At 47.6% G+C, this 24,242-nt stretch overlaps 1 protein-coding gene across 1 annotated transcript in view; it reads right to left on the bottom strand.

Annotated features, from left to right (window-relative positions):
* Window positions 1-14,523: 14,523 nt before the first annotated feature.
* Window positions 14,524-24,242, bottom strand: part of CLIC6 (chloride intracellular channel 6) — a 38,959-nt gene continuing 29,240 nt past the window's right edge. Inside the window, exons 3-7 of the mRNA XM_069471937.1 lie at window positions 21,836-21,945; window positions 21,198-21,323; window positions 20,474-20,580; window positions 19,725-19,906; window positions 14,524-14,714 (exon numbers count right to left, since the gene is read on the bottom strand). Of these exons, the coding sequence (XP_069328038.1) occupies window positions 14,553-14,714; window positions 19,725-19,906; window positions 20,474-20,580; window positions 21,198-21,323; window positions 21,836-21,945 (687 nt within the window). The 3' untranslated portion in view covers window positions 14,524-14,552. The remainder of the gene's footprint in view (window positions 14,715-19,724; window positions 19,907-20,473; window positions 20,581-21,197; window positions 21,324-21,835; window positions 21,946-24,242) is intronic.

Genomic DNA, 24,242 nt, shown 5'->3' on the forward strand with positions numbered 1-24,242 from the left:
CCGGCTTTTTCAGGAAGCTCAAGTGGCGGGCCTTACAGAACCCATTGTTGGTTTACTAGGCAATGTCCCAAGAGAGATGATGACCAGATCTCGTAGCCGACTGGTCTTTCCCCTGCCTCTAAGATGGATCAAAATGCTTTCCCTTTGTTTTGTTCTTTGGCATCACCAGGCAGGGGGTTTCCCTTAATAATGGCATCTCCACCCATGACTGAGTATGTGAAGAAGAACCAGTCCTCGGGCATCTCCAAGTGGGGAGAAGTACCAGGATTGGTTTCATATTTTCAAAGGGAAGGGAAAATTTGGAATATCAACCTATAGAGATGTTAGCAAGAAGCCATGCTCCCTGTGACTATCTTTAGATGATAATGTAAAAATTGGATTTTGGCATCCTTGACGCCCAATGCGTTTCATGCGAGACCTGTTCTTCACTTTTGTGTGGAGTCAGATTTCCAGGATTTCACCTGCTCCCTGCCCCCTAGCTCTGCCAGCCGTTGGGACCCAGCCTCAGCTGCTCCTGGGACATTGGCCATCCGGGAATCTGCCACTCTTGCTCCTGGGTGCAAAAGCCATCTCTGGGAAGTGACTGGTGTAGCTCTCAACTGCAAGTGAGCAAGTTAAAAGTAGGGTCATTGTTCTTTGGTCTTAAACATTTTCTCTTAAGCACTGCCTGCCTTGCTTCTGATGCATCAAAAGTTTCTCAGTTAAAGTAATTTAGGGAGTAAGTGGCTAGCCAGATAACCATCAACATAATGAACACTTGCATTGCACCTATGAGTTCTTTCATGTAATCCAGGCTGCTTGGTAGTGCTTGATTTCTCTAAAGATGTATGGTCATTTTTAATAGTGGCTCACAATCCAGATGACAAAATGGGGAACAGTTAAAAGAAATATGGCTTATGCCTTATCCCTTCACAAGTATTCTTGACTACAGGAAGTGACTAGGACTGGAGGTGGGTGCCCTGTGCTTGGCTATGGCTTCAGAAGCCACTCAGACCCAGCGGGGGCCTCCTCCCAGCCTCCCAGGTTAAGGAGATCTTCCTGAGGAGGTTTTGCAGAGGCAAAAGGCATCTGGGACGGAGCTAGGCAGTTAATGTTACAAACATTTTGGAATGAGATCACTCCTCTTAATGTTGTTTTTTTAGAGAAAGTCAAAGTGATTTCACTTCCATCCTCTTATAGTCTCAAAAAGGCAGGTGTTACTCTTATTGGCCTTGAGGAGAACAAGTGGCTTGTTCGAGGCCTCCCTCTCAGCCAGCTACCTTGACTCCCCACCGAGCTCCCTGCCCGTAGGCTGCTCTGCCTCCCGAAGCCCACCTCTTCAACCTTAGCCATCATCCCAACGCGAGCCTTCCTTTTGTCCATGGCTCTGCGTTTGGCGTCAATTGCTTTTGATGGAAAATATTTGTTGTGTTCAAAAACCTAGTCCAATAACCAAGAGAAAGCATAATAATCATTGCTTGTATCCAGTTTATCCTATTTTCATGCACTTTGCTGTCCCTTCTCCTAACAGCTCCAAGAGCTGGGTAGAGAAAGCCTTTCCCAGATGAGCAAATTGAGATTCAGCAAAATTAAATGACTTGCCCAAGGCCATGCAGCACGTTGCCCAGTCACCTTCAGTTCCAGTTAGAGAAGAGAGCCTAGACAGACAGGCGGACACATAGATGGGGAATAAAAAAGGAACATCTGCAGCTGTTTGGTAGCCTCAATACCACACTGACCACACTTGTGCACCCCAGCCAAGTGGAACTGAGCTACCTCTGAAAGCATTTGTAAAAGGGAAAATGCTTTATCCCCAAATAATCTTTTCTAGCATCTTAGAAGTTCCTCAAGAACAATAAAAAACTGTGGGCTTACTGCTTGTAATAATTAATTGCCCAAATTAATCCAAAATGTCCTGCACTGACTCCTGGGTTGACTCCAGACAGTGCTAAGGGAGAGCAGCCTCCACCATGGCACAGCAGCTCATGGCGACAGGGTGAAAACAGACACTGTGCGCACGTCCTCCTGCGCTTCCCTGCTGATTGCTGTTTGTTACATCTCTACTGGCTTCTGCCTTGCATTTTTATTTTCTGCCCAACAAAGGATATACGTCTTCTCTACTAAGATCCCTTGATTAGAAACCCAAGTGTTGAGTAATCCTTCTACTCCCACTCATCGTACACCCTGCACCAGTCCTCAGCTCTCCCCGACGTCAACCTGCTTCTCCATCGCCCTTGGGAAGAGTGGGTCCAAGGTCCATGTCCGTTTAATCTCGCCACACACACTTGTGCAAATGGTCCCCCCAGAGGGCCTCAGGACGGGGAGAGTGGAAGCGAGTCCTGGGAAGCGGGGAACTGCCATTCTCCTAGCATTACATGGTTTCGCAAACGTTAGCTTCCGGAGTTAACCACTAACCAGGCTGTGAGTTCTAGGTCCCAGCTTCCTGTATTAGTTGTTATGCAGCGTGGGAGGGCCAGGACCAGCCAGCCTTCCCCGAGACAACTGGGAAGGCTTCTCGTGACCCCGGAGGGTAAGGGCGAGATTTCCCAGGGTGACAAATCACACTGTGCTCCGTCGCCCCGAACCACCAGGCAGACACCCGAAGGGCTTCGCCACAGCAGAGAAGGTCAGTTTTCCAGGTGTGAAAGGGCCCTGCCTTGGCATTGTGAAGGTGGTGGCCCTGGGAAGGTAGCTTTTCAAATTTTGCCTGTGAGTGCCACTGCATCTCGAAAACTTCTATTTAAAAATGAAAATTGATCTCAGGCTTCTCAGAAGTACCCAGTGGAGCCTCTTCACAGAAAAGTAACACAATTGATATCACTTTGAGATGTGATCTAACCAGCTGCCAGACGGGGCCACCCTAGGATGTCTCTGAGAGATGAGATGTGTCCTTTATCAAGCTCTCCTGGCGGAAGACACCACACCTCGTTTCACCGATGTCAGTGTCTAGTGGCTGTTCCTCTCTAGGAATGACCTATGGCGCCAAGTCAAATCCCTCCTGCACTCACAGAGAACATTTCCTGGGTCCAGTCCTCGGGACAAAGTGGGAACATATTCCTCCGCAAAGATCACATTAACAGGGAAGCCAGAGCCCTCAGAAAATGTTCTTATTAATCCAGATGAAATCATTACAGCTGCGAAGACACATTGTGATCGCAACTATATATTCATTTCCCACCAAGGAAACTGCTCTTATCTCGTTCAGCACTGCTGAGTGAGGTGGCCGCCGAGAGCAAAATCAGCACGCTTTGACTCTATTTACCTTTCTCAAAACAAAACAAAAATGTAATTTTGTCCCCAGATCATAAAAACCCGAGAATTAGAATGGTCAATAGCACTGTTTAAATTTTAATTTGATTTTTTTTAAACATAATGACAGTACGTTATTTACCATCTCTCCCCAGGAGATGATCTCCCAGAGGAAACCAGTAAATCAACCCAACTGGAAAGCTAGCTGCCTTCCAGCTCTTCTCACTGTGACGTGTTCAGGATTTATGTGGAAGTGGCTTCTTATGAAAGTAGGAAAGTCACGACACAGGTACACACATTGTGGAAAATTCTGGGTTGTATAGAATCAGAGTTTTCCTGCTAAAAAGAACCTTGGAGATTATACAGGCCAAATTCCGCGCTTGGCACTAAAAGACCCGAGGCCTGGGGACAAGGTTTCCGGCCACAGGACATCAGCCCTGTGACCTTCCACGGCACCAGGAGGCTTCTCTTGGCTCTTGTGTCCACACAGGCCCAGAGTTACATAGTGACCACTGACACCTTGATTTCAGCCTCCACTCCCCCAATCAGCATTCCTGTTTTGAGAGCAACTCCGTGTTCCCGTGGTTTCAAAGCCATGGCTTGTGACTCTGAATTGTGTCTTGCAATACACACGAGAGAAATCAAGCCTGTTACGCCCACAGCTCCCGTCACTTGAAAAACGATGCTTGGTTTGGACGGAGACTCCAGGAGTATCCCCTGCCAAGGAACAGACAGCAACTGCTGCAGCGACACTCGGAGCCATCAAGCAGGCCTTGGTGAGTAATACTCAGAGAATAAGGAAGAATTGCTGTTTTTGTTGGGTTTTTCTAAACTCGGTTTAACTTCCCTCAGACTATTTGTTTCTTCCTGAAGATAACCTTTTCTACCACAGGAGAATGATAACCTTTATTATTGCTGTTATTATTCTGAGTTAGTACCACCGGCTTTGGGCTGACCGCGGAGAGGGCCAAGATCTGCCTGCCTGTACCAGGGACACTTGGCCACCTGGACGACAAGGAGCAAAATCGTAACAAAGCTCTTCTTTGACCCACTTGCAAAAGAGCCCTTCCTTCTGCTCCACCCTCTCTCCCCACCCTTTGGCAAACGCTGAGTAAATAGGTACATTCAGTGCCAGGACTTGAAGGTCAACACATTCCTGCTTTGTCACAGAGACCTGGGAACCCAGGCCAGCCAACTTTGCAGAAGCGCCGTGCCTTCCCGCTCCATTCGTGTTTGGGCCTAAGGATCAGGAGTAAAAGTGTCCCGGGGAAGCTTGCCAAGAAGACATGCAGCAGACATCTGATGCTATGGTGTGGCCTGGTGCCACCTGAGAGGGGTAGTGCTACCGTATCAGCTGATCTCAGCCCACGGGTTGTCACTGACCCGGTGGACTTCCCCTGGGGTGGTCACCACAGATCCTCCAAATCTATAGCAGGAGAATTCGAAGGTGACTCCAAGGTTCCCAGGCCTTGGTGTACATGCACGGTGGAACTGCCCCGCCCGGGAGGGTGGGCGGGACTTGTGAATATGGCAGAACATCACTCCAGGGATGAGCTTACGTTCTGTGGCAAAGGTGAATGGATTTTACATGTGTAATGAAAGTCCCCGATCAGTGGACTTTGTGTTAGGGACATTATCCTGTGTGGGTCTGATCTCATCAGTTGACTTTAAGTTAATCCAAAAGGAGCATATGCTGGTGGGCCTGACCTAATCGGATGAGTCCCTTAAAAGAGGGTCTGGAGGTCAGACACGGAGGAAGGCAGAGAGATTTGAGGCAGCAGAGACATTCTCCTTCTAGCTTTGAAGAAACAAATCACCAGGTCACGGAGAAGCTCATGTGCCAGAGAATGGTGGGTCTCTCAGAGACAAGGGCCTCAGTCCTACAATTGCAAGGAACTGAATTCTGCCAACCCCCAGTGAGCTTGGAAGCAGAGCTCTGTCCTCACAGAATCATAGTCACCACTGACACCTTCACTTCAGCCTGGGAGACCCTGAGCAAAGGGCCCAGCCACAGCGTGCCCAGACTGCTGACCCATGGAAGCTGTGAGATGATAAGTGTATGTTGTTAAGCCACTAAGCTTGTGGTAATTTTTTACATGGAATAGAAAGCTAACACATCATCCTACAAATTGAAGAGAGAAAACATGCCCACATTTTCTCCATGGTTTCTCCTGATCTGTGTCTTCTGGGCCTACCTTTCCCCCAAGGTGAATGCCCAAAGGCAGGCCCGGCAGACTGCTGCATGGGTGTGGGGTCGGGGGCCAGTGGAGAAGGCTCCTGAGATCTCTACACCAGGCTGTTGGGGTGATTGAAGGTCTGGTGGATCATGCAGAATGTGTCCTAGAGAAGGAAGCTCATTAGATCCACTGTGGGTGATTAATCCTTCCTTCACCTTAGATGACCACATGATTAGATGTTGCTAATTTAGTCACAGACTACATAAATATCCTGAGTTTTGGGGGTGGCTCCACTAAAATGCAAAATGCCCACCAAAAATCCCTCAGGCAAGCAGCTAAAGATGTCTGAACTCAGAATCAGACCTGGGGCAGGAGCTGCAAGGAGCACAATGCACTTCTGTGTGGGGAGACTGTTCCCAAGCATTATCACCGACACTAACCGTCTCCCATCTCTTAGTAGTTGGAACATATGGCAGACTATGTCATCCAGCCCCTACATTGGACAGATGAGGAAACTGAGGTCCAGGGACATTAGCTGTCTACGGAGACGAGACCCGAACCCAAGGCTTCAAAGTGTTTCCCAACGGTTCACCTTCCCTCCAGTGCACAACGGGCCAAGGGTTGCCTGTTGGTTAAATCACCAGCTCTCTCAAACAGGGCACCCATTTCAAACAGAAATGTATTATCCTTTCACTGTTGTGGAAGCCACCAGTCTCCCATCCAGGTGTGGGCAGGGCCGTCCTCTGTCTGAGGGCCCCCAGGAAGGACCCTTCCTCACCTCCACCAGCTTCCACTCCGTGGCCCTCCCTGGCTGCAGCCGCAGTGCTCCAGTCTGTCTCTCCATCCTCACGTGGCCTTCTTCCCTGTGTGTGTCTGTGTGTCTCTCCTCTTCTTATGAGGACACCCATCATACTGGATTTAGGGCCCACCTTAATCCAGCATGACCGCATCTGAATTTAACCTGTTACTTCTGCAAAGACCGTATTTCCAAATAAGGTCACATTCTGAGGTTCAGGTAGACATGGATTTTGAGGGGACACCGTACACTAGGTTTATATGTATGCCCAGAGTTGAGCTCAACCGGCTTCCCCAAGAGTAGCAATACTTAGTGCATGCAGCCCTCCTCTCCCCTCCTCTTCCTCACCGGAACCCTCCAGATGCTACTATAACCCAGGACCCAGATGGTGTCACCGACACCCTGCCATGGAGTCTCTCCTCTCCCCTCCCCTCCTCTCTCTCCCTCACTACCCTTCCTCACACTTTAAGTCCTGTTCCTGGAAATTCCAGGATTCATCTCTTTTTCAGTTTTGGTTGTCTTTTCTGAACAGGAACTTCCTAGTCCACCTTTTTGTGGGGTTGTACAGGAGCTGCCTTCTGGTTTGATGAGGGCTGCTGGTGATTCCCCTGCACGAAGGAATCATCCAAGAAGTCAGCCCTCCGGAATCCACAAAAAGCCAGAAAAGAGGTGAGCTGCGGTGGCAGCCCAAGCCAGGCACTGCGTTGTAATAGCACAGTCACATCACAAGATTAGAGAGTTAGAGCTGGAAATAACTTCAGAGAACATCTAGCCAATGCCTAGGAATCCTGCTAGGAGAGTTTAACGACTCCAATGTCCAAGCCCAACTCCAGAAGTTCTAATTCAGTTGGTCTGAGGTGTGGCGTGAGCACTGGTAGTTTTTAAAGCTAACCAGATGATTCTAACATGCAGCCCGGGCTAAAAACCCACCAGTCCAGCCCAAGCCCTCAGTTTTCAGAAGGAAGACTCGAGGCAGACAAGCCCGTTAGCCATCCCTCTCTCCACCATGTGCTGCTAATGGCGAGCCTTTAAGCTCAGTTCTCTAACTAGAGTGTCCAGTTAGATAGGGCAAGGCCCCCAAAGTTGGCAGAACAAAGTCCCTGTGGTGGCCCATACCCCCCACTCATTGAGAGACAAGTAAATAAGGCCCCTCCACGACCACCAGGTGAGATGGCAGCCACCTCGCTGCCACCGCCATCACAACATCTTGTCAGTCACTGACGCACGCCATGGTCCCTGGAACGACAGTGCCTGTGCAGCCTTCGTGAGCTGCAGAGTGCTATGCAAATGTGTGTAATGTCTTGTATTACTTCATTCGTGGTAGCATCCCCTCGGCCTCGGCAACTTTGTAAGAAATCCTGAAGTGCATGCTTGGTCCACTCACCCATTTGGTTTCCATGACACGTGTTCTTGGATCTCTTTCCGGCCGCTATTCCATTTTTTTCTCATTGTAACTGTACAATTTTTTAAAGACAAGAGCATTTTTATTTACTCCTTTTTCACCTTTATACTTTCCAGTATTGTACTCAAGGCAACAAATTCTTCTTGCCTGAGCTAACAAAACAATGCCAAAGTCTGCACCAGAGAGGCCTGCCCAACACCTGAACACCACGAGATAACCCGAAGATTTTCTTTCAAGCAATACTTTCTCTGGGGACCAGTGAGTCATTTGCAAGCTGCAAAAATAAAACAAAAACAAGCCATTGAAAGACACAGCTGATGGAGACACAGCAAGTTCTGCTGCTCAGCACTGTCTGAGAATTCGAGGACCCCCCACCACCCATCTTCTCCTTCCTCTTGGCTCCAAACATGGGAGAAGAAGCCAAAATCTCGGGGACGGGAATCACGTGACCTGAAAACAGGCCTCTGCACCTCAGCCAGTGACAGGTCTAAAAATCAAGCATCTAAGAGCCTTGTTAAAATAACTTGTGGTTTTTCTTTTCATTTGAGTTCAGTCCACACTTTTGGGAAAACGTGTCAAATGTTAAGAGGACCACTACATACAGTTTAAATACTTTGGCACATAAAATGACAAGAGGGGCCTGGCCGGGCAGTGCTTCCAGAGTGCCCAGGCAGATCTGAGGGGGGTTTAACTTCCCCCGGTTCACAAACCTCAGCGCAAGGCAAAGCGTAGCTTCCCGCAAGGCCTGTGGGGCTGACACACCTGTGGCATGTGCCACACTCACCTCCACCCTGCCGCGGAGTCTCTCTTCTCCCTTCCCCTCCTCTGTGGCCCTCACTACCCTCCCTCACACTTCAAGTCCTGTCCCTGGGATTCCAAGATCAGTCTTTTTTTTTTTTTTTTTAGTTTTGGCTGCATTTTCTAAATAGGAAAACGTGAAAGTCCTTCCTGGTCCACCTTTTCGTGGCCTGCGGGGAAGCTGCCTCCTGGTTTAACGAGGGCTGCTGGTGTTTCTCCTGTGCTAAGAAATCGTCCAAGAAGTCAGCCCTCCGGAATCCACAAAGAGCCAGAAAAGAGGTGAGCTGCGGTGGCAGCCCAAGCTGGGTGCTGCGTCGTAATAGCACAGTCACAGACATGTCACAGTAACGTCATCATTTTTCGCTTCGTCTCGGCAAAACAGCCGAGCCACAGGTTAGATGGTTGGTCAGAGGGACCCGACGTCCAGACTGCGCGGCTGCCTTTGACGCAGTTACGTGATGAAATAAAGGGATGGATTTATTGATTGTTTGGCTACTAACTCAGGAACAACTAAGTCAGCATAGTGACTTGGTCCCGTGGACACTCGGGTGTCCTGCAGGGGTCTCAGCCAGTGTCCCCCCATGCTCTGACCCCACAGTGTGCAACCTCCACCCCCCAGCGGCACGCAGGGAGCCATGGAGGAGGTTTGGGACGGGGGTGGGAGATGCTTTCTGTCACTGACCGCTGCATGGGCTGCCATCGGGCCTTCCAAGCAGGGACTGTGAGGAAGAGTCGGCCCAGGGAGCTGTGCTGGCCCCAGAGGCCAAGGCTGGTGAGGGCAGGAAGCAGGACTCCCAGGCTCCAGAAGCCTCTCGCTTCCCGAAAACGCTCACGCATCTCTGAGCCGCGGGGGCATCTGCTCCAGGAGGAGCCCTGGGCCTCCGGGCCTGGGGAAAGGAGGGTCAAAGAGCGGCCTGAGAGCTGGTTCCAATCCCTGAGGTCTGCGAGGCAGTGCCCACCAACTCCCCACCGCCCGCCAGCTGATGGCACAGACGGCGAACAGGCCAGGGGGGTGTCAAGAGAGAGTTGTGCTAGAGTTAGGCGTGACAAGGAGCTCCTGTCCTTGAGGGTATTTCCATGGCAAGACAAAGTCACAGGACAGAGCGGAATTCCCCCTCCCCCAGACGTTCTTTAGCGCATCAGAAAATACAACCCGACCACTTGAGTGTGGCCTTCCTGGAAACCACAGCCGAGACCAGCAGGGTTTTTACACCTTTGCTTCAGTGCAAGTGCCCTGAAAGGCCCTGAAAGGCCACCCTGGGAGACAGAGGGCTGGGCTGGCTTTGGATGAAGCCCCAAGGCTGTGACTGCACCAGGCCAGAGGGGTCAACCCAGCTACAGCCTGTCTCAAGTGAATCTCAGCGGAGGTGGAGCGAGGAGGCCCACCTGGCTCCAGGGAATGGGAGGAGGCGCCACCTGGTGGTAAGCAGGAGACTGGCCTGGGCGAGCCATGGGCTCTGGCTTTGGGGAGACCACCCACGTTGACAGATCTGTGTTCTGTTTCTCAGGGCCTCAAGTAAATGTCACGCTGAAAACAGTGTCTTCAAGCCAAAGGAGAGAGGTCCCCCAGAGAGCTGTCGTTCCACCGTGGAGGCTGTCCAGTTCACGGTGCGGCTGACAGACAAGTGGACCAGGCCTGGACAGCCCCCAAGTGACTGACCAAAGGAGACAGGGGAGTTGTCAGTGACCACAATATCAGGGGCGGCGCTTTGTTGGAGGGAACCAGGAATTCAGAGTATAATTGCCTTCCACCTCGGTAAGAAAAGTTCAAGTTCCTAAAAAATTGCAAATTCATGCCCTGTCCATTTTGGCAACTTATTTTTAGGACCATTACCCAGTAAGAAGAGCAAATACCAGGAAAAAATAATCTGTGGGCAGCCTGCTACTTTGCAGCTTTTGCAGAGAACTTCTATATACCCCCTACATGATTGTGAGATCTTGTTCCCATTGTCCAGATGAGAAAAATGAGGCTGAGAGATTAAATGATCAGATATGTCAGAAGTTTGGGGGCCAGATTTAGGACCTTATGTCTGCAAGGGATTTTGCTGTTTTCCTTTTGTTTTTCTGAACACTGGTACTGCTTCAAAAATCCTACTAGGGAAGAGACCAGTGACATGTTTGACACGTTAGTACTTAAAGAAGCAAGCAAACAAAAGCCTTAATGCTATTTGAATCCAACTCTTTAAAAAAACATGCTAAGCAAAGACTGCTTCCCTCCTTCTGGGACCTGGAATTATTCTAGGATTATTCTGGAACCTGAGGGGATCCAAAAGATTTGAAGAGCCTCACAAGGCATGTGCTAGTTATATACGTAGAAGGGCAGAGCTTCAGAGAAGGACCTAACTCAGATTCACAGCATTAGCCACCTGGGAAGATGGCTTTGCAGGGGACAGAGCTCAGCAGGTCTGCTGAGCCATGGGTATTCCCAGGCCAGCCTTTGAGGGCCCCTGTCCATGTCCAGTCACCCCAGAGTACATCACAGAACCCACTACAGAGGGGGGTCGAGGAAGAAATGGGAAGGGGTGGTGTTATCAAGACAAACGAGGGTTGTTAGGACAGGCCAAAATGGCCAGGGCCACGGGAGCAAGAACACTGGGGCGAGACAGATTGTGGATGGTCCCTAAGAAAGGTGACATGAACAACAGGTTGGTGGCCCAACCACAGAACTTACATCCTCCTCCCAAATGTGCAACTCCATGCTTCTGAACACAATTTCCCTGGACCATGTCTTCACTCGGCCACCTCCACAGGTTTGGGGAAAGAAAATGGCAGCTTTCAGCTCTCCCTAACTAAATGGCCTCCTTCAAGGCAAGGGTTGTCAAAGACTCAGCTAGACCCCTACATAATGGCTACAATGGCAGGCGCTGGGCCCTGCTGGGTCCTGGGCACATAGCACGCGGCAGGAGGGGTTCCTTGGTGGCCCAGTGCCTACAAAGGCCCTGAATAGTGTAGTCAGCCCCTCTGTGACCAGGGACCACACACATCCATGTGACCTTGTAAAGTGGCATGCCCTGAAGTGCTGTAGCATTAAACCAAAATTCAAATGTCCAAAGGGAAACTCGCCATATAGAAGAGTTTAGAATCAAACCATCAAATGGAAAGAGAAGTCATTTTGTAATATGGACAAACATCCCTATGCCTTAACATATCCATTTTATGCATTAAGGGTTTTGTGAATTATATGTTCTTAGAATGGTTCTCTTAACTATAAAATAAAGTAAGGGTGTTGGGATTTTCTTATTTTAAAAAAAAACCATTCTTCTAAACCTCTCCCAAAGCCTAATTATGAACCACCTAAAGTGGGGACCTGAAGGGGGTTAGTGGGATTTTGCTCAGAGTGAGTTACTGGGCAGTCCTGGAGGATGGTAAGGGGAGCTCATTGTTCACTCTGCGTGTGTGTGTGTGTGTGTGTGTGTGTGTCTATCTGCCTATGTGGGGGAGAAGGTCTTGCACATACATTTAATCGCTGGAGACAGACCTGTAGCCTGGAAATTACTGAGACCTCTGGTCCCTAAAAATCTTTTCCTGGCCTGAATTCTGTCATTGCCATCCCCATTTGTGGGGCACTATTTACACGGTGCAGCCTGGTGATGCTCTTGTGTTCTTTTCCAGCCTGCTTTTGGAGATTCTGTGTTCCAAAGTAAAACTATTCATATTTTCTCCCCTAATTTTCGGGCCTCTTGGGTGACCAGAAGCAAGAATGGAATAGTCTCCATCAGAGAAACTTCTGTACGGTCAGCCTCAAAACAAGACTTTGTTTAACTACTTGTCCATATTTGCATTTTGCATGGCATGTTTTAAAGAACAAATGCATTTTGTTTTTAAAAACACACTGTAATAAAGATTTTAAACCAGCACAACAGCCCTGGAATATTTCTCACCTCCCCACACATAGGTTGCTTTTGGGAGGATGGAAAAGGGATATGGGGGCAGAGCTGGAGGCAGGGCCAAGGGGAAGCCCCCCCAGAACTAGCCCCTTTCCTGCAACTCCATGTAAACGTGGAGCAGCCTGCAGGGCCTCTCTTCCAGTCACCTGGACAAGGGGAGTTCACGTGTCGTTTCAGACCTCCTTAAGGCTCCTTTAAAATACCTCTGTGGTTCACAATTGAAATATGGGTTATCTCTAATTCAAAATACTGATAAACTCTGGTTCATTTGCTCTCATCATTCTAAAGGAAGCCCATACCATTCATTTTATTTCTTTAAATCTAAATGGGAAATGCAAAGTAAAACAACAACAAAAAAAAATTAAAGAGACTGGTTCCATTTAAACATCTTTATAATTTGTTTAATTTTTAAGGCACATGGAGTTTGTGTAATCATTTTAACATCTAAAAATACAAAGTTAACACTAGTAACATGTGGTAGTCTACTCCTTTACCAAGTTTAAAGGTAATGTTATAAAACTAGATTTAAAAATCGGACGCCCAGACAGATGTGAGACACACGGACAAGAGTGACACATGTTCGACACGATCTCCAAAAAATGCAGGGTGGGCAAGGACAGCAAGCTGCAGGGGTGAAGCTGCAGGAGCCGTAAGCAGGAACGGAAGGGGCCACGATATTAAAGACTTTTTGTTTCCTTTGCTAGACATTTTTCACTTAATCTCAGGGTAGTTACTGTTAACGCCTTTTACTGTCTTTCAAACAAATGGCTCATAGAGCAGATGTATACATGAAAAACGAGCGTTTTAGCCTCAAACATACACCACAGCCAACTCCACAAGAAGGGTTTTCCGTGAGATGTGAGTGTCAGAGGAGCACAGTCAGAGATAAGGCTCAAATCCTGTGAGGTCTCGATGAGTATCTCAACGAGCTCACACCTTCTCTTCCAGGCCTGGGGTTAGAGCCCAGCCACCCAGCCCACACAGAAGCTGTGATGAGAGGTTGGTGACAAGGATGGGGAAAGCCACAGACTAACCAGAAACTTGTGAGTCAATAGTTTCCACTTCCTCCCTGACTGGACCGGTTACCAGAACTGCCCGAGACGAATCACCGTGAATTTAATCTCCCTGGATTTTCCCTGCTCCTGCTCGTCTCTAGGAAGGGCAGAGGAGCAATGACCAGGCCAGCCTCACGGGGTCCCAGCATCACTGGGGAAGCGCAGTGTTGGGTTGCAGAGAGCAGCCACGGGAAGGAATCCGGGTGTGCTTGGTTCACATTTCAACTCGGGGCAGGGAGATTCTCCAAGCTGCAGCTGATGTTGGGTACTGAAGGCACCGTCTCTGTGAGAGGTCAGGGAGCAAGAGAAGGTGCTGGAAAGAAAGCTAGAGCCAAAGACACAGATAGGCATGCTCCTCCATTGCCTTTCCTGGAACAAGGCAGAGTGGAGATCATTCTGGACTTCCGGTTCCCGCTGGTCCCTGAGGGTCTGAGGCTCTATGATTCTCCATCTCTTTAAAACCTCTGCTTTAAAATCGAAAGCATCCTCCAGCCCTGCAGTGTCCAATATTTGTGTTTATTTCAAGTCCTCCATGTTTGATCAAGGCATTATCAAGAGGTCCCCTCACCAGTCCTTTAAAATAAAGTAACACGATACCACGTGTGAATGAAATGGTGTGTGTTGTGAATGTGTGTGTGTGGGCAATAGACTGAAAATTTGAAAGATGTTCAGCAGCAAGTTATCAGTAATTAAGTGGAATAAAATTTTAGGTGATTTTTCAACTTCTTTTTTTGTCCTCGCTGATATTGTTTTAAAATGTTAAAATAGGCATGTATCATTTTGTAATTAAAAAAACAGTATCTTCATTTTGAAAAAAAATTAATATTTTAGAGGAGAAAAACAGGCAATATAGGATCATGGAAACTATCAGAGACAGACCAATTTTTTAAAAATTGAAGAAATCGAACCCAAATCTAGTTCGCTTTCAAACTGAAACTGCAAAACACATGCCTTAGATAGCATAGATTCTAATGTCAGTGAACGTCAAAGTTACAAATTAACACAAACTGGACAGCTGGTGCGTATAACTACTGATACTGGTATATTCAGATGCACCAGTGAGTGGACAAATGACAAGGCCGTGTACCAGCTGGGGTTGGGCGGATCACACTCTGGGTGCTATTTTGCGAAGGATGGTTACTGGGGGGAAATGCGTAGAACACACCCTTTCTCTCTCAACCAAGAGATCAGACAGAAAACACCCCAGCTTCACTTCATTCTTTTGGCAACATCTGAATATGCGTGTTCGATCTCCTGGTCAGCTGGACATGTGTTTGTGAACTCATCTCTAGCATAAGCATTATTCAAGTATCGCCAGATGCCAGTCATTTCAGAAGGAAATTCAAAGTCTCTGTATTTCTTGGCCACAATCTGAAAAGGAAGAGGGCATGATCAGTAGAGGGAAAACCCACTCACAGAAGCAATCAAATCAGGCAACCTGTCGTTTCAAGGTGCCTGATAGACTCTCTTCCTCACCTCCTGACGCTGTCCCGCCGTTGCCCGGGCCACCCACCATGGCATTTTCACTGCACAGGAGCATCTTGGGTACAGGAAAGGTTACAAAGGTGCCAGAACCAAAACAGTGGCTCCATACAGGCCTGTTCACCAACTTAGCACAGATGGGCCTTGCGATCTACTGGTACGAATTTGCTCTGTTGTCTGGCGGGCTTCTCGTGTTTCCTGGAATTTCCTTTTCATATGTTCTGCTACTATGTTATTTGGTGCTGTATGAACAAAGACTGATGATAGATCTCCTGCCTATGGGACCAGGGTCACTGGAAAGTGCGCTCTCTCTTTCTCCTTCTTGCTAAGCCTCACTCCTGCAACCCCATATAGCTGTGCATGCTACTCCTAAACGTTTCCATCATAGTGCCAAGAAAAGGATCATCTGCGGAGAGGGTAGTTTCATGAACAGAGCAGACACAAATCCCTGCCCTCGTGGGGACGGTGGACATGAGGAAAGAGCAGTGGAGAGTGAGCATCATGAGAAACACAGTGGCGGGCGCTGCTCCGTCCCAGAGGTAGGGTATAGTCGGCGAACTGGTCTCAAACAAGGTGCCTAGCACTGGGGGCTGCATCCGTTTCCTGGGGCTGCCATATCAAAGTGCCACAAACTGGGCAGCTTAGTACAAGAGAAACTTCTTCTCTCACAGTTCTAGAGGCCACAAGTCCAAAACCAAGGTGTCGGCAGGGCCATGCTCCCTCTGAAGGCTCCAGGGAAGGCTCTGTCCCGGGCTTCCCCCCGAGATTCTGGGATTTCCTGGGCTGTGTGAGCGTAACTCCAGCCTTTCCCTGGCCTTCTCCATGTGTGCATGTCTCTGTATTCAAATTTCCCCGTTTTGCAAAGGGGACACCAGTCATAGTGGATTAGGTTCCCCCTACTCCAATATGACTTCATCTTAACTAATTACGTCTGCAAAGACCTGATTTCCAAATAAGGTCACATTTTGAGGTACTGGAGGTGAGGACCCGAACTGGGGACACAATCACAATTCAAGCTGTAACGGGGACCCAGGGATACACAGGCTAGTTCTGCTCTGTCATCTCCCATCCCACTGGTTCTTGGGATGTCTGAATGCAGTGGGCATGGGAGTGACCACAAATTAGAAGGTCTTTGGGACTTCCTTCTCAGAGGCCAGCAGCCATGGACATAGTGTGGCAGCAAAACAAGACCATGGAAATTTAGAAATTGTTTAACACCTTTTATTTGAATTCAAACTTATCAATGTTAATGTTAAGATCTGCTTTCCTTTTGTTTGCATTTGCCTAGTTTATCTTTGTCCATCTTTTTATTTTAACATTTCTGAGTCAATCCGTTAGGTGCATGCCTCATAAAACGAGACGGAATCTCATTTTATATTATACTTTCTGAATATACTATTTAATTTGTTTTCTGTCTTTTTGTGCGTAGGTGTGTGTTCTGTGTGTGTTTCCCCTTCTGGTAATTTAGAAGTTTTATGGTCTGTTTTAACCCTTCCAGTGGTTTCCTGTGTAACTTTAAATAATAGTAATTCTCTGTGTCTTGATTTATTAAATTTGGATGCTATCTATTGATGTCTGATGACGACAAATGAGGAAATTCATGTATCTCCACTTCTTTCCATTTCTTCTCCCTATTCACCTTTCAATGGTTGTAACAACATCCACATTTACTACACTCTGATCCTGTTCTGTCCCTATAATCCCCAGTTGTTTGGTCTTAGTACCAGTTTCAGATTTAAATCGGTTCTCTGTGTAGCACCTGTCCTTTAATATCACACATCTTCTCTGTTCCTTGATTCTGATTTTGATTATCATTTGATTCTTTCATCATACAACAATCTTATTTTTAAAAATGAGAGACCAGTTAAGGTAAAAGGTGAAAGATTTACTGATTCTAAGGAGAAACCACAGCATAAGAAGTTTAGGTAAAAACAACAATTTGCCTGGATATAAAATTCTTGTATTGCACAGCCTTTCTCTTAATTCTCTGTAGCTGTTAAATCATTATTTTCTGATTTTTTAATGTGGTCATGAAGACATCTGGGGCTCATCTGAATTTCTTCCCTATGTAGGTGGCTTTACTATTTATTTTATTATTTTTGTTATTATTACTGTTTTTATTATTGAAGTGATATGTCCAAAGGGTTCTTTTTCATTCTCCAAGTTCAGTAATGTATCAAATATGTGCCAGTGTGTTGATCGTTCTGGGGCAATGTTTTCCTAAACATGGCAGGTCATTTAAACCGAAGGTTCAGGTCATCCTTTCATTTAAAATGATTTTCCCCTTGAACCTTCATTTTTTTTCTTTTTCTTTTCCTGTTCTCTGTTCCTGATTATGTACATCTAGGATTTCTCCAATCACTTTTATCTCTGGTCTTCTCCATTTGATTTTAGATGATTTTCTCAGGCCTATCCTCCAAATCCATGAGTAATTTCTCCAATATTTTTTTCTGCATCTTGCTTCGTCTAATAGAATTTTTATCTCTGCAATTATTTTATTTTTTCTTTACTTTTTTCTTAAGCTCTGCCAGCCTGATTTTCATCTATCTGTGATATTATATGTTTGGGCATCTTGTGTCTTGCCTTTGAGCTTATTTTTAAAAGGTTTATATTCTCTTTGAGATTATAGAAAGTTTCTGTCTGGAATGTCCTTTAATTTCTTGAAGCAGTTCTTGATCATATATATATTATATATATATCATCTGCCTTTTTCCTTTTCTTTTCTTTTCTTTTTTTTTTTTTTTTTGGTCCTTCTCTTTGTCTTTTTCTCTCCCCTTTTGATTTTGATCATCTCTATTTACACAGAGATCTCACTTGGATTCTTTCATCCTCTTTCATGAGGCAGATCTATTGGACCTACCACTTGCCTAAAAATAGTGTAGTGACAAAGGGAGTGAGACAGAGCAGTGGCAGGTCGATCTGGATATTTCTTCTCAAGCACCCTGTCCCTAAACACCGCTCTTTACTCTGCCCCAGGGACGCATCGGAGTTAGGGTTGGGGTTCGGGTTAGGGCATCCTCCACTCCACTCTGAGACACACAGATTACGCAGAAGGTCACCAGGGCTAAAACTGAAACTAGTCTCTCTCGACAAGGTGGGGGCCTGTTTCTTTTCTCTGCTCAGCAGCCATGAAGCAAAATGCCACTTCCCTTCTCTCCCCCCATTCCACTTCTCCTCCAGACCGCTCCTGTGGATTAGGGGCTGGGTCGCAGACTAGAAAGATGGCGCCTCTGTCGCGCTCCGCCTTCAGCTCTGCCTCCCTACAGATGTCAGCTCAAAAGTCGTCTTTATAGGCATGTCCCCTGCTTCCCTCGTGGCCTGCCACATGCCCTAGCCCTCAAGCACAGACATTTGAGAAATCTCAACTTTGTTAAAGATATGGAGAAACTTCCATCGGCTCTGTGGCACCGCCCTCTGGCTGAAGTTTTACAGCCTTCAAGTTGGGGATCTGTCATGTCTTTGTAGTTTTATGAAAGATGAAACTAACACTTTATTTTTCATATTGTGTTCACTGGGTTTCAGGAAGGGGAATAAATTCTAAATCCCTTCACTCTCTCATCTTTGACCATAATTCCCTTAGATTGATTCTCGTTTCCTTTCAAAAGTGCCCCATCCTGGAAGATCATTAAACTGTTTGGTATTTTGAGTGCGAAATGGCTTTGAAGATTTTGCTGCTGGGTCTTGCACTGGAGCCATGGGCTGCTTTCCCTCACCCTGAAGCTTACCCTTTCTACTGAAATTCACAGTGGCCTTTTTCCATATTCGCTACTCGAATGGCAATTAATGCCGTGTGGCCAGGATATTCTCCTGCTCTTCCCCAACCTCCACCTGCCTCTGCCACGCGACAGCACGCATAGTCATAGCAATGACGAAAAGCATTCACTAAAAGGGACTAAATCAAAACACAGCTATACGAATGTGCTGTTGGAAAATTCAGCACATTCAGCCCAGATTCAGCAGGTTTTTGAGATGCTTTCATTAAATTTTGGATGTCGGGGCCCTGGCAACGCTGCCGAAAAGCACTAGTGTGAGGGATGGGCAGCAGCTTGAAGGCCTGCTTTTCAGGTTGGTACCCTCGAGCATGAGCACGACAGGGAAGGGACAAGAAGAAAGATAAACAGGGCCAAGATGGAGACTGCAAGAGGGGAGGAAGGAGAAACGCAGGCAACAAAGGCAAGGGAATGGCATGGAGTCGTCAGCGCGGCCGGCAGCCCACAGCACCAGCACCACAGACTGTGTGAAATGCCAAGTAAGCGTGTTATTAGAGCACGCAGTCAATGACATACATGTCCCTAGTTCCCTCTCGTCCCCGTACCTTATACCAAGGGACCTAGCTCTGGGCCTGCTGGGACTTTAATAACCAAGATGCCCCAGAGCAAGTCCTGCGATTCTTCCTGAGCTGCCTGGGGCTGCTGAAGGGCAAGGGCAGAGCAACAGTGATAACAGCCACCTGTGCACGTGGTAGAGAGGCTGGGAGCATTGCTGAGAAGCAGCAAGGCCAAGTTCATCCCTACAATCATCAACAATTGACAGAGTCCACATTTTAGCAGTCCCAGATTCCACGCATCATCTACAAGCCTCACGTGTTAAATGCCAGCTATAATCCATGAACTCCTCAAGTCACCTGCACGTAACTTTCCTTCAGGCTGTGGGGTCAGGCTGAAAAAGAAGCAGAAGACGGGGCCAAGTTCCCAGGCACTTGCAGAGAATATCTGAAGCCCGTCGTCCCATGTGTCGAAACTCGAGGCTTGGGTGCCCCGAACAGAAACGAGCTAGAGTTTTTGATTCATGTGTCTGCATTTTAGGCTGCTTAGATGTCTGGCCCAAACACAAGTCACAGCAAAATAAAACAAAGCCCCATTCGTGTGTTCAGTGCATGTGTCAGGAGGAAAGACAGACCTTAATGATGTGGAGCTTGGGCAGGAGGTTGCAGTCGGCCAGCGTGAGCTCATCTCCGTCCAGGTACTTCCTCGTGGAAACAGCGACATCCTCGGTGCTGTTGGCGTCTATCTCGTCGGGCAGAGGGCTATTTAAGTAATCATCCAGCTTCTTCAGGGCCCTTAACAGGTTCTTTTCATAAACTAAAACAGAAGGGCAAGAAATTACCAAGACAGGCCTTGCAAGTCAGTGTCACTCTTCAGCAGCCGTGAAGGCAGGACTTTGCCACCCTTGCTTCCTGAGACATGGCCAGGCAGCTCCCTCCCAGCTGGGAAGGGAGCAGGAGCAGTTAGAATATCTGAATAAAGGACTCACTCCTCCCTGGAAAATTATGCTACTGTCTACACAACATTCTACTTCTAGAACTCATTTATTTATCCAAAAATATTTATGGAAGGCTACCATGAGACAGGCACTGGCAAAGCATCATTTAGAACAACTCCCATGATGCAGCTGGGGACACCTGGGTGGTGAATATTTTCCTCTAAAAATGTCACTTTCTGGATTCTCAACCTCTAGACGAAGCATTCAGTCTCCTCGAACCCATGTGCAGATTCAAAGTTGGAGGTGGTTTTTCCTTATTTCCTTATTTCCTTAGCCCTACCCCCTGTGAAACGGGTCAGAATTCTCGGGATTTTATCACCAGCCGTGCTGGGGCCTGAGCGGAGGTCTGTGTGGAAATAGGAAACAGGAAGATGGGTGGTACTCACGCTCGTTTGCATCCTTCTTCGTGTTTTTTATAAATGCTGAAAATTTGGCAAACACATCATTTCCTGCTGAGTTAGATTCGGGGTGTTGGGTCCCCAGCTTAGGATACCTTGAAAAGTTCAAAATTGGAGTATCACAGATAAGCAATATTGGAGTTAGGATAACACAGTGGTGGAAATAGCTTTCTCCAGGTGGATATAAAAATGAAAACTTCTCCTTGAATGTTTTCCAGATCTTCTTTCTCTTGAAGGTCGGGAAGCGACACAATCTGAGCACACGGCACTGGACGGAGAGCTTTTGTCCTGACAGTGACCAGTCCGGGGACACAGGGCCCCAGCTGGCCCTGCTGGTCTCTGTTCCCTCCCTTATGAAATGAAAGGGATGGCATAGAAGGGTCCCCACCCCCAGAGCCAACACTCTGTGACACTTCATCCTAACATGCAGCCCTCGCCTTGCAGCAGCACCCTAAGAAATGGTGAACACGCCATCCACCTCTCCCCCACATCCTGCCGGCAACCCTAATTGCCAGGCTGCAGGTGCAGAGCACTCAGTCCAGGCCGCTTCACCCTGATCCGGCTCTGTGTGTTCTGCGGTGCACCACGGGCATGACTAAGGACGTGAGCAGCACCAGGGGCCGCAGCAACCCAACGCCAAGAACTTTAGAATTATCTGTCTTGGGGGGGGAAATGACAACCACACTGTGAACACTGTTTTTATGAGGCCTACCTCGGGGGAGCTAATTTCTCCTCTAAGAACTCCTCGATCTTGTTCACATCCGTCTTGACTTCACCATCAAAAGTCATAAAAGGAGGGTTTGTTCCGGGAGCCAGGTTCTGCAGGTCTGCGGGTTTCCTAGGTGGGAGTGAACAGCGGTGTCTGTCTGCAGCCGCCAGCACTCGGACTCATTGCCAAGGCTTAGCGTTGTCCTCCCCAGTTTAAGAGAAACAAGCCTGGAGAATTTCAAAGTAGCTTGTGGGTTTATAAAATGTAAGGTATTCATTAACAAATTATGGGGTTGCTGATGCTCCCCTTTGTGCTCCCTTTCCTACATGCAGAGGTGAAGAGTTAACTCTCCCCAGTGTTATCACGCAGCAACGGGGCTCAGACGGGACTGTGAGAGGCAGGAGAGGTGTGGGCTGACCAGCAACTGGGAGAGCAGGTTCCTCCTGGCTCCCCCGACTCCTGCCCCGTGCAGATTACAGCCCGGCCGTCCTGTAATTACTCTGCCTGGCTCACACTTGGGCTTCCACTCAGGCACCTAGTGGAGGATGGACGTGCCCGTGACATCACCCGTGGGCCCCAGGGGTGTGTGTGTGCAAAGAAGTAGGTCCAGGTATTTCAATATTGCAGAAACCTTGTCTTACCTTCTCAGGTCCACCGTTGTCACATTAAATATAACACCCTTGAGCCAGAGAATCATGAAGAGGCGCTGAGAAAATGGGCAATTTCCAATACTCTCGCCGTCATACCCAGCCTACAGGTGGAAAGAGAGGTCTCTGTCTGAGCCTTGTCACGTCAGACACCCCAATTCCATGTCCGAAATCATGAGAGGTGGTTACGAGTGGTCATGACACTGTAGACATCGTCTGTGGCCATTTTGGCTCAGCCTCCATGCCCAGTTGGAGGTGGTGCGTGGGAGGGGAGAGGACACACGCACGCGCGCGCACACACACACACACACACACACAGGCACACACATGCATGCACTGTACTGAGCCGTCTTTCTTTCTTCCCCACTACCTCACCACTTCCTGCCACGCTGGGCTCCTGAGTAGCAGTTCTTTGAGGGGAAGAGCAGCAAGAGGGAACTCCCTTCCGCACCAAAGGCAAAGAAGACAAGCTCTTTCCCTCCCTCTCTCTCTCTCAATCCTCTCCACGACAGGCAACGCACCCGCCTGTCCTTCCACGACAATCTTGCTTAAAAACAGACCAGCCAACTCTCCCTCCAGGCCCCACCTCTAGTACCCCCTACTACGCTCATCTACAGAATGAGGGGCCTGAATTATAGGAGTTCTAAGATCCCAGACACTACAAAATTGTGTTTCCACTCTTCCGATTTATGGGGGTGGCACAGATAGGATGGGAACACTTGTACCTAGAAGGTGGATTGTCACACAGTCGGTGTTGAGGTGGAAGGATATGAAATAGGTCCTTGCTGATGCCCCAGAGCAGGTCACATACACACACGACCCCCCAAACACAGATAAAGAAGCTGACTGTACATACATCCTCCTTCTCACGGGCTCCTGGCCGAGGAGAGAGGCGGGTGTTGGGGACCACAGGGGAGATGCTTGTGGAGCTTCACCATTCCTGGCCAGCGGAGTGACGGGACCAAAGCTAGCAAAGTTCTGAAACCCCTCTTTCTTTTACCATCTCTCCTCACTCTACAAGTGTCTGGCAAGGTTATGGAGCTAGTAAAATGCTGCCGAAACGGCAAGGAGCTGGCCTGGACACGCCCCCAACATCCCCAGACTTCGAGCCTACACTCAGCCAACACTCGATGACAAAAACACAGGCACATTTAATATATGAACTCCATTTCTACCACAGATAGCCTTTTAAGAAGTGGAGAGGAAAGCACCTTATCTATGACCTGAATAACAGAAGGACACATGGCAGAAAAGGAGCTGCTTCTTTGGAAATTGAAGAAAAGTAAAAAGATGTTTCAGGAAGAGTGGACAATTTAAAGAGTAACCCAGTGTTCTTACATCACCTGGAGAAGTTACTAATAACAAATGAATGGATAAAAGATCATTATTGGATATTCCTACAAATTAACAGAATAAAATACAGACAACCCGATTTTTAAAAGACATGATTAGCCTCTTCACGTAAGAGGAATTCCAAGTGGCCAACAGGCATGTGAAATGATTCTTAACATCATAAGCCAGCAGGGCAATGCAAATTAAAATCACAAGGAGAAGCCTCTATGCACCTACTAGAATGGCTAAAATTAAAAGATCTGACAATACTACATGTAGGCAAGAAAGCAGAGCAAATGACATTCCCATTCACTGCTGGCAAGAGTATAAGTTGGTACAACTACTCTGGAGAGCCATTTGGCAGTTATCCACCAAAGCTAACCACACATTTACCTTAGGACAATAGCAATTCCACTTCCAGCAGAAGTGAGTGCTTAGGGGCACCAAAAGACAGACAAATATTCTTAGCAGCTTTAGCATAATAGCCAAAACCCGGAAACAACCCAGATATTATCAAGAGTAGAATAAACATATCAGTTGTAGTATATTCAAACCATGGGATGGATATACACCACAATGGAAAAGAATTACTACAAGCAACAACATGGATGCATCTCACATAATGTAGAGAGAAAGAAGCCGGACTCAAAAGAGTCCTGTATTATTCAACATAGGTGAAGTTCAAGCACAGAAAACTTCTCTGAGATGGTGGAAGTCAGAATGGCAGTTGCCCCTGGAAGATGAGTATTGTCTGTGAAGCACAGAAGGAAGACTCCTGGGTGGTGGAAATGTTCTATATCTTGATCTGAGTGGTAGCTACAGGGGCATAGTTAATTGACACAGTCTTAAGGTTTAGGTACTTTACTAAATATAAGTTTTACCCTGATACAAAAGAAAAGAGAGTAAAAATATTACTTCAAAAAAAAAAAAGCCCAAAGAGGCAGATTCAGTGGGTCTTGTGGGGCCCAGGAATCTGAATCTCTAACAAGCTCCCCGAGGTGACATACTGTGGGAGGCATGGTCGTGGTCCAGTCTTGGGCGAGAGGCGAGGTGGGTGCAGCAGCACTAT

This window comes from Eulemur rufifrons, chromosome 7, assembly GCF_041146395.1.
Source record: "Eulemur rufifrons isolate Redbay chromosome 7, OSU_ERuf_1, whole genome shotgun sequence".
In the NCBI taxonomy this organism is placed as follows: Eukaryota; Metazoa; Chordata; class Mammalia; order Primates; family Lemuridae; genus Eulemur; species Eulemur rufifrons.